The 15,657-nt window shown below is 43.1% G+C and overlaps 1 protein-coding gene across 7 annotated transcripts in view; it reads left to right on the forward strand.

Annotated features, from left to right (window-relative positions):
- BIRC6 (baculoviral IAP repeat containing 6) overlaps window positions 1–15,657 on the forward strand; it is a 597,017-nt gene that overhangs the window by 368,356 nt on the left and 213,004 nt on the right. For 6 of the 7 annotated variants that reach the window (XM_077486418.1, XM_077486420.1, XM_077486424.1 and 3 more), the window contains exons 58-60: window positions 36–167; window positions 10,800–10,967; window positions 12,814–12,987. In XM_077486418.1, the coding sequence (XP_077342544.1) occupies window positions 36–167; window positions 10,800–10,967; window positions 12,814–12,987 (474 nt within the window). The remainder of the gene's footprint in view (window positions 1–35; window positions 168–10,799; window positions 10,968–12,813; window positions 12,988–15,657) is intronic. The other variant, XM_077486423.1, reaches the window with a different exon arrangement.

Below are 15,657 nucleotides of genomic sequence, written 5' to 3' on the forward strand. Positions count from 1 at the left end.
TACTAATTGTTGTGAAACGTCTTTTTGTTCTGTAGATACACCTAGTATTACTGCAAAGTTAATAAGCGAACAAAAGGATGACAAAGAGAAGAAAAACCATGAAGAGAAAGAGAAAGTGAAAGCTGAGAATGGATTTCAGGATAATTACAGTGTGGTTGTTGCATCAGGTAAATGTGCAACGCATTTTTTATTTAACTGTTGTAGTTTAACTTTCAGTATTTTGGCAACAAGTATATATTTTCTTTCCGTGAAGGATGTAGAATGTTCTAAGTAGCTATTGTTGCCGTGTGTATCTTGTCATATTTTTTTCCAACTGTAAAGTGCATGTAGCTGGGAAGGTATGTGTGTAAAATGCACCCACTTGTAAACTGGGGTCATTTTGAAAATGTTCATCTTAAGATTCTGCATTTTTATTTCTAGAAAATTGCTCAGCACCCTCAAATATGCATTTTCTGAAAGCGGAGGCAGTGGAGAATATAAAACGGCTTTAAAAAAAAATAAAAAATGTCCACACTATTTGCAAAGTAGTGTACAGGGCTGGATTAAAATAGGGGCTATTGGAGCTGCAACTCCAGGCCTCTTACCTTAAGATAGGCCCATTTGGCAAAAAAATAAGAAAATCATTACAAAAAACTTTTGAGGGTTGTGGCTCAGCGACCAGGGGTCAGGTAGCCGAAGATTTACACCACCACTGGTGAAAATTTGTGGATCCTATCATCTGTGGTTCAGGAGATATGGGGATCCTTGCACAGCCTGTCAGAAGCTCCATACAGAGAGCCCAGTTTAAATACAAGCTGTCACACTCTGTTTGCAGCAGACTGAGAGATTGAACTTGCAGTGCCTCTCCTCACTTCTTGTCAGATATTGAGCTTAATGGACAGCTTGGAGCCTGCAGAGTTTGACAGGCAGCACCATCTGTCAAACTCGCCTATTGATTTCAATGGGGCCGCTCTGCAACTGCAAGCCAAACTCGCACGCAGTAGCAGCATAGTCCAACAATGTAAAACTACCATTCAATGTAAAAAAAAAAAGGCTGCTGTAGCACCTCATGAATGCTTGTCAGCTGCTGCTATACCACTCGTTGAAAAGCAATACACCGTGGATCACTTTTCAGAGGGCAGATAGCATTACTGCAAATGAAAAGAAACTTGAAACACATGTAGCACGGCCCCCTTGGGGACTGCTGAGAATTACCTGCTTATCTGCACGGCCATGACCAAGTGAACCTTCCAACCCACCTGACACTCTAGGTTCAGATATCCTGTTAATATTATAAAGCAAGAATCAAGCAACTCGGTAGTATAAGGTTCTGAAATGTTTTACTTGAACCAAATAGGAAAAGTTATTTCACAAAGAAAGAAGTAAATCTACTGAGCTGTGATAACAGTGCCAACTCCGCAAATAGACTCCTCCCGAAGACAAAACAATGTTTAACCACTTTCAGACTGGACCAATTTGCTGGTCAAAGACCAGACCACTTTTTGCGATTCAGCACTGCGTCGCTTTAACTGACGATTGCGCGGTCGTGCGACGTGGCTCCCAAACAAAATTGACGTCCTTTTTTTCCCACAAATAGAGCTTTCTTTTGGTGGTATTTGTTCACCCCTGCGGTTTTTATTTTTTGCGCTATAAACAAAAATAGAGGGACAATTTTGAAGAAAACGCATTATTTTTTAATTTTTGTTATAATAAATAATCCCCCAAAAATATATAAAAAAACATTTTTTTCCCTCAGTTTAGGCCGATACGTATTCTTCTACATATTTATGGTAAAAAAAATCGCAATAAGCGATTGATTGGTTTGCGCAAAACTTATAGCATTTACAAAATAGGGATAGTTTTATAGCAATTTTATTAATTTTTTTTTTTTTTTTTTTTTACTAGTAATGGCGGCGATCAGCGATTTTTATTGTGACTGCGACATTGTGGGGGACCCATCGGACATTTTTGACACATTTTTGGGACCACTGTCATTTATACAGTAATCACTGCTATATAAATGCAGTGATTCCTGTGTAAATGACACTGGCAGTGAAGGGGTTAACCAGTGGGTGGCAGTGTAGGGGTTAAGTGTTCCTAGGAGTGTGTTACTAACTGTGGGGGGGTTGGGCTTTCATTAGTGAACACTGATCTCTGCTCCAATCACATGGAGCAGAGATCCACGTCACTAGTTGCTAGGCAGAATGGAGAAATGCTGTTTACAACGGCATTTCTTCATTTGGCCGCTCCGTGAGACGATCGCGGGTATGCCCACGGCGATCGAGTCCGCGGGTCCCGACCAGTGCGTGAGCGCGCTGCCGGCCGCGCGCTCCCGATGCCAGGGCGGCAAATTTAAAGGGACGTACATGTACGCCCATTTGCCTGCCCGTGCCATTCTGTCGACGTACATCGTTGTGCCCTGGTCGGTAAGTGGTTAAACAACGAATAATGCTTTATACACAAGGATACACTATATTCAAATCCGAAGTCGCCTCCTAGTGGATGTTTCAGTTAACTACACGTGCCACACTGAGATGTAATGACAGCCTATGCTATTTTGATGTGACGCCAGTCTGTTGTGATCACTCCATTTGACAGATCGATCACATGGTAAACGGTAATTTACCGTGATCCGTGATGCACCAGGCCTTCTAGACCTGGCGGTCACTGATGTTTCTGGGTGCGCGCCCCGGGGGGGGCGCGCTCGGGCACAAGATAATGTGAGGATGTCCATGGATGCCATCCCAGAACAAGCCAGCCATGCTGTAGTCATCTTTCGGCTGTGGCCCAGTGGGCATGTGGTTAAGGAAAAATGAGTGCACATATTTTTGCAGGAAGAAAAAGTGAATGCATTACTTTTATCCTACAGTAGTCTACGAAGCATTGCATCCACCATCAGTGGATTATGGGTGCAATCTCAGGCTTCTGCAGACACTTCCTCCAGCTTTTTAAGGTAGAAATCTACAGCAAGTGTCAAAGGACTGAGTGCACTTATCGGATGGTTGGGGTGCTTAGCAACATGTTACACCCTAAATATGAGTTTAACATACACACAATATGTTCCCAAAGGTGGACTTGGCCTTTAAACATTATAAACAATAGAAAACCTCAACAATACACATAACAAGTAATTTCTTTGGAATTGTAATTAAAAAGTCAGAACAGTGTGACAAAATGGGAGCTAGACTAAGATTATGAAAGACATGGGGCACCCAGGGAAAAAACAGAAAAATAAGTTGTACGGAATGTGTGGATGACTATTGGCATGGCTATTGAGAGGGTCTTTAAAACCCCATTCACACCTGAGCGTTTTGTAGCTTGACGCCTGAAGCTACAAAACGTTGGAGGGGAAAAAATCCATTATTCTCAATGGAGATGGTTCACATCTCCACTCCAAGTCGCCTGAAGCTCAAACAAGTTCCGGACCCTTTTTTGTCACGCGAATCGGGCTGATTTGGGCATTTTTCTTCTTTTAACATTGGTGACCTTTTGCCCTGCACAAATTCGCTACAAAACGCGATAAAAACGCAGCGAATCGCGGTAAAAAACGCAGCAAAAAAAGGCTTGAAAACCCTACGCTCAAGTGTGAATGCAGCCTAAGGGAGATTAAATTGAATCTGCACCCGCTGTATACACTGCAATGAATGGAAAATGGATCCCTATGACCCCTATGTCGAAGTCACGTGACAGTAGGAGCATAGGATAGCAGACGGACACCAGAAGTGACGTACACATAGGAGCGGACCGCTCGTTGTCTCTATGTGCAATATTCTTGGCAATCTGAGTAGCCTGTGTGTTTTTTTTTAAACAAAAATCGCTTTTGTTATAAAATACTACACCATGGCCGGCTCCGTTTTTGTCTTTTGAGCATTCTCTCAAAGCCACCATGGATATTAAGTGCCAGGATAGGAGGAGCTGTGCGGTATTGGACCTCTCTCCCTTCTCTCCCCTTCCTCCCCAGGAGTCAGTGTTTGTTGTTTGACCTTACAGCTGTAAGGTAATTGTTTAGTACACTCACCGGTTGGTGAACACACCTGGGTGATATGCACTGGACACCTTGTGGCACGCGTGAATTATGTCTTTCTATCATTTTTTGGAGGACTTTTAATTTATTAATGTCTTTTTCACCTGAGTGACACCATTGCACTTTATATTGGGACATACACAAAGATATATTTATTAAGTTTAATTTAATTTAATTTATTACTTCACTCTGTGATTAAGTATCACTAGTCACATTTATCTTTTATCACTGTGATATTTATCGTTGTTACCACCAGCATTATATATATATATATATATATATATATATATATATATATATATATAATTTTTTTTTTCTTTGATATTTTTATATATATTGATGATTGATCATTTAGTGATTTGTTTTTTTAGGTCTTTATCACATGAATTTTGGGAATTTTGATTATTTTCACGCTGGGAGTGCAACACCATTTTATTTATCCTGTTTACTATTCTATGAGCTTTGTTTGACTCGTACGGTGTTTGCAGCACTTGTTAGACGTGATTTATTTATCCGCTGTTATTAATAGCGCAGGAGCCATACACTTTTTTCAATGAATGGAAAATGGTTCTGGACAGCCGCACTCCAAAAAAAAAAAGTATTTTGTAAAGAAAAAAAAAAAACACAAAATCCAAAATTACATGTCACAGCAGAACAAGAAAGATGATGTGTTTCACACTACACACAGTGCTTAGTCATATACACTGCATGCATATACAACAATCCTTGAAACCCATAAAATAAAAATAAGTTTCTATTAATCTTAAACTACGTAGAGGGTTCTTTACTGTAAGAGCTGCAAGGATGTGGAATTCCCTTCCACGTCTTGGTCTCAGTGGAGAGCATCGATAGTTTCAAGAAACTATTGGATAAGCACCTGAACGACCGCAACATACAGGGATATACAATGTAATACTGACATATAATCGCGCACATAGGTTGGATTTGGGTCTTTATTCAACCGCACCTACTATGTAACTATTACATATTTACTTTTTTGTGTGTATAAAAACATATCTATTTTTTACTTGGCCTACCTTAAAGCCGAGTTCCACCCAAAAATTAAACTTCCGCTTTAAGTACTCGTGACCCCTTGACATGCCATATTTGGCATGTCATTTTTGGGGTGGGGTGTGCGTGTACCTAGTCTTTCACAAGTAGCCAGCTCCCACTTCCCCCGCCTGGCACCACCGAACCGGAAGGAAGTTCCTCTCCCCCCTCCCTCCCTGCAATCTTCTGGGACACTTCACACGTCCCAGAAGATTGAACGGCCGTTCATAACGTACAGCGTGGCTCGCAATGCAAAATGCGCGCCCAGCTGTAAAGCCACAGCCGGGTGCCCACACTTGCAGTGCCGGCACCACAGAGGTGGGGGGAGAAAAGCGAGGCTTCGGGTGGCCTCATTGCTGGACCGTGGGACAGGTGCATGTCTGTTCAAAGAATGTCATTAAAACCAGCAACTGTTGAGGCAATATAGACCTTGGTCAGGTCTGTGTACAGCACAATGTATAGAGTGTGGGGATCAGGAGTAAGTAACAAACCAGACAACATATAGAGTGCCACAGTTAGAATAAGCACCACATTTACATCAGAATAAAAGTCCCTTGCATCCCCTCTATAAATTGGAGCCCCTCTTAGATCTGTGCCCCCAAAGTGCCATGATGACCTGTGATAAATGCTTAATGGCCCCTGCTTAGTCTAACAAGGTCCATTTAGTTGGATGCCACGAACTAGTGATGACGCATGCTGCGGAATGGTTCGTCCAGACCCAAGAATGCTATAGAAATCGAAAGAAATGGCCCCGCTGCCACACACTTCACCTACCCCAAGTCGTTAGCAGGTAAAAGCAGGCTCAGTTTGATTCATCCAGGCCACACAGAACATAGGCTGTTTTTACCCTGCTAAACACTTGGACCGGCCTCTTTCTTTCCATTTCCCCTGATTGCCACTTTACATCAGAGCCCCCTTATATCAGTGCCTCTAGAATGCCCCCTAAGTTCATCCTCCAGAGCGCCCCTTTACACGTACTCGCCTGGCTGCTGGTGGCGGTGTGTGGCACTTGGGATTCAAGGGCGGCTGGTGGGAAATCACTTTGAAATATAAAAAGCCTCGTCGGCGACTGTAAATTGCACCTTTGCAGTTCCAAAACCAACCGGTTAGTGAACTGTTGAGCTCGGCCTCTACTCGTCCAGCAGGACATGTGAAAATAAGACACACCCTGCTGCCCGATTTAAGATCAAGCCTGGCAGTTCTGTTAACGGCTCGCTCTGAAACACTGCATTCACAGTTCAGAGCTGCCGCCAATGAGATTTTTTGCAGGGCACTTTTCACCTCTTTACAGACAGAAGACCTCTTCCTACGGACATCTTCCTATAATTATGAGAATTATACAATTCTATGCAAGTTAAAAAAAAGGGTTGCACACTACTGCTAAATTGCTCACGGGGTGAGCTGATACTTTTTGATGACCGCAGCCTTTATGGCCTCATAATTGTCATCCTGCTCCGCTGGCAATTCGACATGTGCATTCAGGGTCTTGCCTCGCAGCCCTGGCGTCAGGTTCCCGGGCCCATTGCGCTTGATGCTTGGGGCAGATGGTACTGACACCAAGTTTTTTCAAATGACCGCACATACATGTGAATGTCACTGTCCTTTTCCATGACTGGAACTTTAGCTACCTGGCTCACTGGCAGAGAAATATCTACGTGTTCTAGGGATCCAAATTTCTGATTGTTGCTGCTGTTGGAGCCTAGCCATCTCCAGTTTGTGCTGGCAATCATCCTCCCTCTATGCAGCCTCTCAACCACAGCCTGGTGTTCTGCGGCCTCTCTCAGCCCTGTGCTCCTTTCACTCAGTAGCAGCCTGGCATACAAGAAACTGTGAGTACACAAAAGGATCCTTTTCCCTGATGCGTTGTAGCATTTCCTGCACCTGCAGAGGGTCTATGCCATGGTTTAGGCACTCTGGGGCTGGCCTGCTCATCATGTGGCTTGGAGGTGACATTCAGTGGATACTTCAGTGTCAGTCTGTGCTTGCCCCCCCTACAGGGCAGTTTCCTGAATAACTGGGCTCTGAAGTAGCAGGAACCCCTTTCAGGTTCAGTATTCCCTGGGTTCTGGTCTGCCTGAAACATACTCCTGTAGGGCATGAATCATGCCTTCACGATTATTGCCACCGGCATCAATTCCTCTTGATGCACAATCACCAGACAGGTCATTTCTGGTCATCTACTTCTAGTCTGCTAACCCAGGCATGTTTGCTAGTATAAAATATAGAACAGAAAGCAGGGATAGAGAGGAGCTGTAGGAATTGGCTGTTGCTGTATGTCTCTTTAAAAATAAAAAAATATGCACTGCCTTGTATCGAACTGTTCCCCAAAGGTTACAATCCTTCAGTGCAGAGCTAATTCCTAACAATGCACTGAATGCTCTAATGCAAACTGATCCCATTTATGCTGCCAGCCAATATGAGATGGACACAGTCCCTCCCCTCCCCTCCTCAACAACGTGTGACAAAGGACTGGCCAATTTTACACCGTGCTGTCACTTGCGTAACAATGCCACTCTCAGCTCCACCCGACACAATGATTTCCCAGATTACGAGACCCAATCCATGTGCCAGTAGCCCTAAAGTGATTGTCACTGAGCTACGTTAATTTCCAAAGAACCCTTCAGCTGCCACCACCCCCTTTGGACCAAGCAGTAGGAGACTCCTTATTTTAGCAATACCAATGACGATTTTAGAATAAACATCTGTAACACACACACTGTCACCACAGAGGTATATTCAGTGATTTATTGTATACATTAGCACTCTTCAGGAGACGGATTTGTTTTTTAGTTTGCATTAAAAGCTTAGGGACAAGGTTAACACTTTTTTTTAAATGATATTTAATGATGAAAAGGTCAAAATAGGTGCAAATAAAATGTTTACGGAAAAAAGGCTGTTTAAAACAAAGTGTACAGCAGCAGAGCAATAAGAGTTGAAAAGTGAGGTTACTTGCAGTTGTTCTGGATGCTATCAGAGTTCAGTCAATGAGCCAGATGATATCAGTTCTCAAACTTAAAGGGGTTGTAAACATTCACCATCTTTTACCTTATTGCGTTAAGTGCATTAAGGTGAAAAACATTTTTCATTGCAGCAGGGTCCCCGAGACCCCCTTATACTTCTTACCTGAGCCCCGAAATGTGCACAACGGGAATAAGCACACAAGCTTCGGCCGGTGTGTCTCGTGTCCTGATTGGATGGATTGATAACGCAGCAATTTGCTCTTGCTGCTGTCAATCATATCATATGATACGGGCGCTTGGGGGGGGGGCAGGGCCGAGTCATACATTTGGCGGCTATGGATGCCGAATGTTGGATTCTCGAAGCACGGCCTCAAGCTAACACCCTCAGGGAAGCGCTTCCCCTAGGGTGTTATCTGATGTGGGAACGAGCCGCGAGAACTGCAGGGGGACCCCAGAAGAGCAGGTTCTGGGCCACTCTGTGCAAAACAAGCTGCACAGTGGAGGTAAGTATGATGTTTAAAAAAATAATCAAACCCTTACACTCCCTTTAACAGATGTTCCTGATTTGATGGTACATAACTGTCACTGTCCTGGCATCTCTTTGGCATCAAAGGGGTGTTGAGAGAGACCATCTGACCAATCATTTGGTCTAAGGCGTGGTTGCTGGGAGGTCTCTACATTCATGACCATGTTTCTAATACAATTTTCAATAAGTATTCAGATCTTGGAATATCCCCAGTTTACAGTTTGCAAACAAGCAGATTATTATCCAGCATAGAATTCACTTAAAAATAAATTTAAATATGGCAGGTTTTCAATGTCTATTTTACCTAAGAGGAATAAGGGATGCCAATGGTTCCCCATATGGTCTGACATAGGGGTGTGTGGACTTGTTAAAAATGATCTGTGAAAAGTAAATATGTCCATATTGTGGCTGTGCTATTATTATTTTGGAAGTTATGGAATATACGTAAATTATGGATTCTACTGAGAGACAGTGTGTATTGTACAGATTCCAAAGTCTGTTAACTTTTGTAGTCACTGAAGCGCTAAATCCGGCCACTTTTACGGACCCCGAGATGGGTATTGGAAAATTGATAAGAGGTATCTGCCATGAAGAGTTTGTGAGTTGTATGAGTTGAAGGGGGTCACGACAGCTGCATCTTTTTATGTTAAGATGGCATGGAAGACTTGTGACCTGATCAAATTGGCTACTACACACACGGCTATTCGTGTGTCCAGTATGTGTCCCCTGTCACTTTTTTTTTTTTTTTTTTCTCGGTGTCAAGAAAACTTGTCAAAAGTGACTAATGTAGATGGCAGAGGAATGAAGCAGCAAACAGAAGTGACACTTGATGCTCTTAATTGAGACCAGTACTATAGAGGGATATGCGTTCTTGATATTTCATGTCTGAGATTTAAAACCACTTTAAAGCCCAACTCCATGCAAATTTATTTTTTACCCCATGCGGTCAGGCTGTGCCTGCACTGCTCAGGACAACTGCTTGTTTTTTCTAGGGGTGAGAAAATAGCTTCTACTCGCCCGATCCTTTGTTCCAATGGAAAATGGCCCTTCCCTATGCTCCTGCAGTGGACTATTCCTGGTCTGTGGAGCCTGCTCTAGGCTTAATGACATCAGGAACAGTCCAAGTCAAGACCGCTGAAGAGTGGAGGTGCTGGACCTGTCTTGTGCTGGGAGAATGAAAATTAACAGTTAGCCCCTGCAGTGCGGGCACAGCCCCACTGCATGAGAAAACTTTTTTTTTATATATATTTTGCCTGCAGATGGACTTTAAATTCTGTGACTTACAGTATATTCACTATGCCCTATGAGTAGGCACTGTTTGCTGTGCCACATTTCTCAGCCAGTTTTCTCAACTACAGAGGTGCTGAGGGGAGGCGTTTCAGGATGCAAAGACAGTACGGGATTAACAGCTTTCACACAGCAAGGTATCCTATAGTTCTTAGAAATTAAAAGTAAACAGCAGAGGAGAAGCTGCAAAGCATGCGTGGAATCCCGGAAGTTATAGAAAGAAATGGCCAGCAGTCAGTTTATATTGCATTGTCAAAAAACTATTGTTTCTATTGTGATTTCCATGCTGATATAAAACTAAAGTGTATGTTGGGAAAACATATTTGCTTTAAACAAGTGTATGTGGACCCTTGACAAACATTTTGACGCAATAACTAAACACTTTCCTCTTCCCAATGAGGGTTTTTTTAAACAAAGAAGTTTTGGTCAAGAAAATAGAAACTTTCAAATGTTAAGTCTCAAAACTGTCAACTTAAAGTGAATGTAAAGCCTCTGATTTTTTATTTTTTTTCTATATAAATAATAACAAACGTTATACTTACCTGATCCGTGCAGTGGATTTGGTTCCTCTTCTGTGCTCTTGGCCCGACCCCCCTCTCTCGATTGGCTAGCTGACTTTGACAGCAGCGGGAGCCAATGGCGCCGCTGCTGTATCTCAGTCAATCAGGAGGGGAAGAGTTGGACAGTGGAGACATTCGTGACAATCGCCGGACATAGATGGGGCTCAGGTAAGTATTAGGGAGGCTGGGGATGGGGCGGTGGCTGCACACAGAAGGCTTTTTTATCTAAATGCATAGAATGCATTAAGATAATAAACCTTCTGAATTTACAACCACATTAATATGTAGCCATTTTAAATGAAAACTTGGCTAAGAAAAAATATAACGCCAGTGGATAAATACATCCTATTAATGGCAAATTATTCTCAATTTACTTATATGATAAATGCTTTTATTTGGATTTTGCATCCAAGGTTTGAAATCTCAATCAAAACGAGCGGTATCCTCTACACCACCACGTCCACCATCTAGAAGAGGAAGAATATTGGCTGACAAAGTAGGAGGAACCTCATCAGGTGTGGATTCTTCAAGCAAGACTATTAGCATTCCAGTTTTCCACCTTTACCATAAGTTGCTGCCAGGTAGTTTTTATCTTTAACTGTAACAATGCTTTTGGTCCAATCGAAAACCTTTAAAACTGCATATACACACAGATAGCAGCATTGTGCTTTTAGATTTTTGTTGGTTCAGGTAAAAGTTTCAGTTCAGACTTTTTAAATCTAAACAGGAATTTGTGATTTAGTACCTTCAAGTTAATACCCTAGTCTACAAAAGATATATATCTATATAGATATATATCTATGTATTTGTGCTCAAAAGTTTGCATACCCTGTCAGAAATTGGGAAATGTTGGCATTTAGTATTGAAAATATGACTGATCATGCCAAATAACTGCCTTTTATTTAAGGATGTCAATCACAGGAAGCCAATGATTATCACATAGTTTTTTTGGATTCTTTTTAAATCATAACAGAAATCACTCAAATGGCCCTGATCAAAAGGTTACATACCCTGGAATGTTTTGCCTTGGTACAGACACAGAAGGTGGCACACAAGGTTAAAATGGCAACTAAAGGTCAATTTCCCACATTTGTGCCTTTTTAAATCATAATTGGTGTCTGTGTAGAAATAGTCAATGAGTTTGTTAGCTCTCACATGAATGCACTAAGCAGGCTAGACACTGAGCCATGAGGAAGTAGAAAAGAACAGTCAAAAGACCTAGGTAACACGGTAATGAAACTTTACAAAGATTGAAAAGGATATAAAAAGATATCCAAAGCCTTGAGTATGCCAGTCGTTACTGTTCAATCACTTAATAAGTAGTGGAAAATTTGGGGATCTCTTGATACCAAGCCAAGGTCAGGTAGATAAATAATGATTTCGGCCACAACTGCCACAGGAGCAGGATACAAAGAAAAATCCACAGGTAACCTCACGAGAAACAAAGGCTGCTCTGGAAAAAGATGGCGTGATTGTTTTTAAGGCGGATAACATGATGATACTTGAACCAAAAAGAGCTGCATGGTCAGGTTGTCAGAAAGAAGCCTTTACTGTAAAAGTCCCACAAAAAAGCCTGATTACAATATGCCCAACACTTTGACATGCCTCATTGGCTTTTTTGTGGCATTGGCGCAGTGAAGGCTTCCTTCTGGCAGGGCAACCATGCAGCTTTTTTTTTTTTAAAGTATCGTTGAATTGCGTTTCTTAAATGCATCCACACTGTCTTTTTGGAGAACAACCTGTATTTCTCCTGCGGGTACCTGTGGGTTTTTCTTTGTATCCTGAGCAATTCTTCGGCCAGTTGTGGCTGCAATCTTTCTTGGTCTACCTGGCCTTGACTTAGTACCAAAAGAGCCCCTAATTTTCCATTTCTTAAGTGATTAACAGTACTGACTGGAATATTCAAGGCTTTGGATATCTTTTTATATCCTTTTCCATCTTTGTAAAGTTTCATTACCTTGTTACGCAGGTCTTTTGACTGTTCTTTTTTTACTTATGGCTCAGTGTCTAGCCTGCTTAGTGCATCCATGCGAGAGCTAACAAACTCATTGGCTATTTATACACAGACACTAATTGTGATATAAAAAGCCACGAATTTGGGAATTTAACCTTTAGTTGCCATTTTAACCTGTGTGTGCCACCTTCTGTGTCTGTACCCAGGCCAAACATTCCAGGGTATGTAAACTTTTTATCAGAGCCATTTGGGTGATTTCTGTTAGGATTTAAAAAGGATCCAAAAAAAGATGCGACAATGGCTTCATGTGATTGCTATCCTTAAATGATCGGTCATATTTTCAATATTAATGCCAAAATGTAATAACTTCTGCCAGGGTATGCAAACTTTTGAGCACCACTGTACCTGTCTGTAATACCTCACTATGTCTTCTATTCTAACAAGTCTTTGAATTTTGATGGTTTTCCCAATAGGTCAACCCTTGCCACCGGAAATGACCCTTGCACAGCTACTTACACTATTATATGAAAGAAAGCTTCCTCAGGGTTTTCGTTCAGTTGACCTAACAGTTAAACTTGGTTCCAAAGTTATTTCTGATCCAAGTCTATCGAAAACTGATTCTTTCAAGCGTCTTCACACAGAAAAGGGTAAGGTTTAATTCTGCTAATTGGCATATACCGTGTTTCTGATCTACAGATAGTGTTGCTTAACAGAAATAATAATGTCAAAATATTGGGTGATAGATTTATCTAAAGTTAAAGAAGTAGATTAGAGTACTTTATGTTCATTTTCAGGTAAAATCAAATCCTGTCTTGTGCCAACACTGTCACTTAAATGGAAAACCCTATGCATGTAACCTAGTGTGGAGCAGCAGGGGTCTTCTCAGTGAGCTTTTGATTATTTTGTTTAAAGTAGTACAATTGATATTCACCATAGAGTTGAAGCAGTAGGGCACATGTTAACAAACTGCAGGGGGCTCTGTTGCTATCGCTAAACTATGCAATCAGCTTGGCATAGCAGTTGTTTAGGAGAATTAGTGAAAGGACCTCAATCTGATATGTGTTCTGTGATTTACTGCACAGCAGCACTTTCACTTGTTTGGTGGGAAGTCAACACTAGGAGTACTCTTAAGCCCCGTACACATGGTCCGAATGCCGGATGACATTCGGCCTCTGTGTAAGGCAGCCGGTCCAACAGAAGACAGCTGAACATGCTGGAAAACCAGCAGCCGACCATTTCCATATCAGCTATTTCAGCCAATGGCTGAGAGCGCTGATTTGAGTGTTCTGGCGGGAAGCTGTCCCCCTGTCAGAACACAGCAGCTCAGAGGGGGAGATCGCTTTACTAACGTTTGATCATCACAGCGGCTGTGACTGGTGCTGACTGTTTTTTCCCAAAGCATCTTTCAGGACAGCACCTGAGAGATCATGACTCCAACAGCTGGACCATAGGAAACACCACCTTCCTCCAGATCTTTAAATGGAGGCAACAGTGTTTGTGTTTCCTCCAGCCTTTGGTGGGGGACCTCACTTTTTCCTCATTTTTAAAACCCAGGCCCTCCCGCCTTATCAGGGTCTCTACAGCTGTAAGGAAGGGCTCCTCTTTTCCTCTTAGTTGCTCGGGGAGAGCTGTGTGACCCTGCTCCATGCTTCCATGTGCACCAAAGCCATTTTTGCAGAGGCAGAGTAGTGTCGGAAGTGACGCTCTTATGAGCGGGTCACGGAGTCAGCGCCCGGCATCATTTCTGGCAGCCGGGCACATGGGGGAGGTGGCAGGGCAGGAGCTGACGCCTATTTCCGGTCCGGCGCAGCAGAACTATGGGAGCCCGGATACGGCATGTGAAGCCACAAGTGGAATGCTGCACACCCGATATGGAGGACATGGCCTCTGCAGCGGTGGGGACAGGCACCAGCAAGGCTCAGGAAGGGGGCAGTTAACAAAGTCTGCCCCTTTTCTTTCCTGGGGTTCCGGTCTTCTATTTTCTTTCCTCCTGGTCGTGGGGGCTTTTCTGGGTATTGGAGGCTGTTTCTTCTACTCTTAGTGCACTTTATGGGGTGGGCCATAGGCAGTGACTGGATCTTTACCAGGGGTCCCCTGTTTTTTCCCTTTTTGTATTTTCTCTCTCAGGCCCAAAGCTCTGACCAGGTAAAAAAGAAATGCCCCTTATGCAAGGCCAAGATGGGAGAAAATTGGAAAAAAGCCCTATGCAATACTTGTATTACTTCTTTAGTAAAGGAGGAATCTGATTCTGTGTGTAATGACTTGGTTGCCTCTGTAAAGAAGGTACTTTATGCCACGAATTTAATCATTGCGTGACTCATTGGTTAATCCGGCTGCGATTCAGCACTCCACATCAGAGTCCTCCCAGGGTTCACTTGGTTCACATTTTCTTGGTAAAAAAAAAAAAAAAATGGAAAATTCTGATTGATCCTCAACCTAAAATCTCTAAACAAATCCATCAAGTACAGAAGGTTCAAGATGGACTCTATTTCTTATATTCACCGACCGGCACAGCTCCTCTCTGTAACTAAATGGGTTGTATAGCCTGCCATTAGGAGAACTAGGCAAAATCGTTACACTATACACAGAACTTTTAATCCCGCCCCAGGGGGGCAGGACCCTGTGCTATCAACCCCCCTCATTACTCCCAGCAGCTTCAGTTTTTATTTTGCCTAATAAGGAGAATGACCTACGAACCCTGCGGGCCCTCTTGGTCAATGTTTTTGCTGCAGGTTTGATGTTTTTTGCGAAAGATGAAAGATCCTTGGATCTTCTATCAACTGCCAGCTGGGTGACAGGCTGGTTAATGATATCCTTATAGTCTCCCCAGTCCGGCCATTGAGCATGAGCAGGCCACAGCTAAGGCTCAGCAGGCCACGACATGCCTCAGCTCCAGAGGTGGTCGTGAGCTTCAATGCTCCGGGGTATACTTATGACCGGGTCATTGCTGTCTGGATCACACTATACTGGGCCAACAGCTACCCTGTAACTGAGCAGGAGTAGGTCTGTGATGGAATGTCTCCCAGCTCTTCAGAACTGCTAAGTACAGCTCTCCCTGCCTCGGTGGGGTGAGCAGCTGGGCATTCCCTGGGGGGTCGATTTGGGGGCCACCTCACCTCCATATCTTCTCTCCCAAGTCCTTATCACCCCTCCTTCCTCCCTCTGAGGGTGGTGGCTGCATGTGCTGCGGGCGGTGTGTGTGTGTTCGCTGGTTTCTCATTTGTGGGGGCTCTGTGCGGCTGGCGTTGGTCCTGGTCTGGGGGGTCCCAAAAGTGTTTGTGGAGGTTGTTCTGGCTGTAGGCAGGCAGCATATTTCT

The sequence above is a fragment of the Lithobates pipiens genome, unplaced genomic scaffold (assembly GCF_037356315.1).
Source record: "Lithobates pipiens isolate NorthernLeopardFrog02 unplaced genomic scaffold, aLitPip1_a1.2 Scaffold_18, whole genome shotgun sequence".
NCBI classification, from domain to species: Eukaryota; Metazoa; Chordata; class Amphibia; order Anura; family Ranidae; genus Lithobates; species Lithobates pipiens.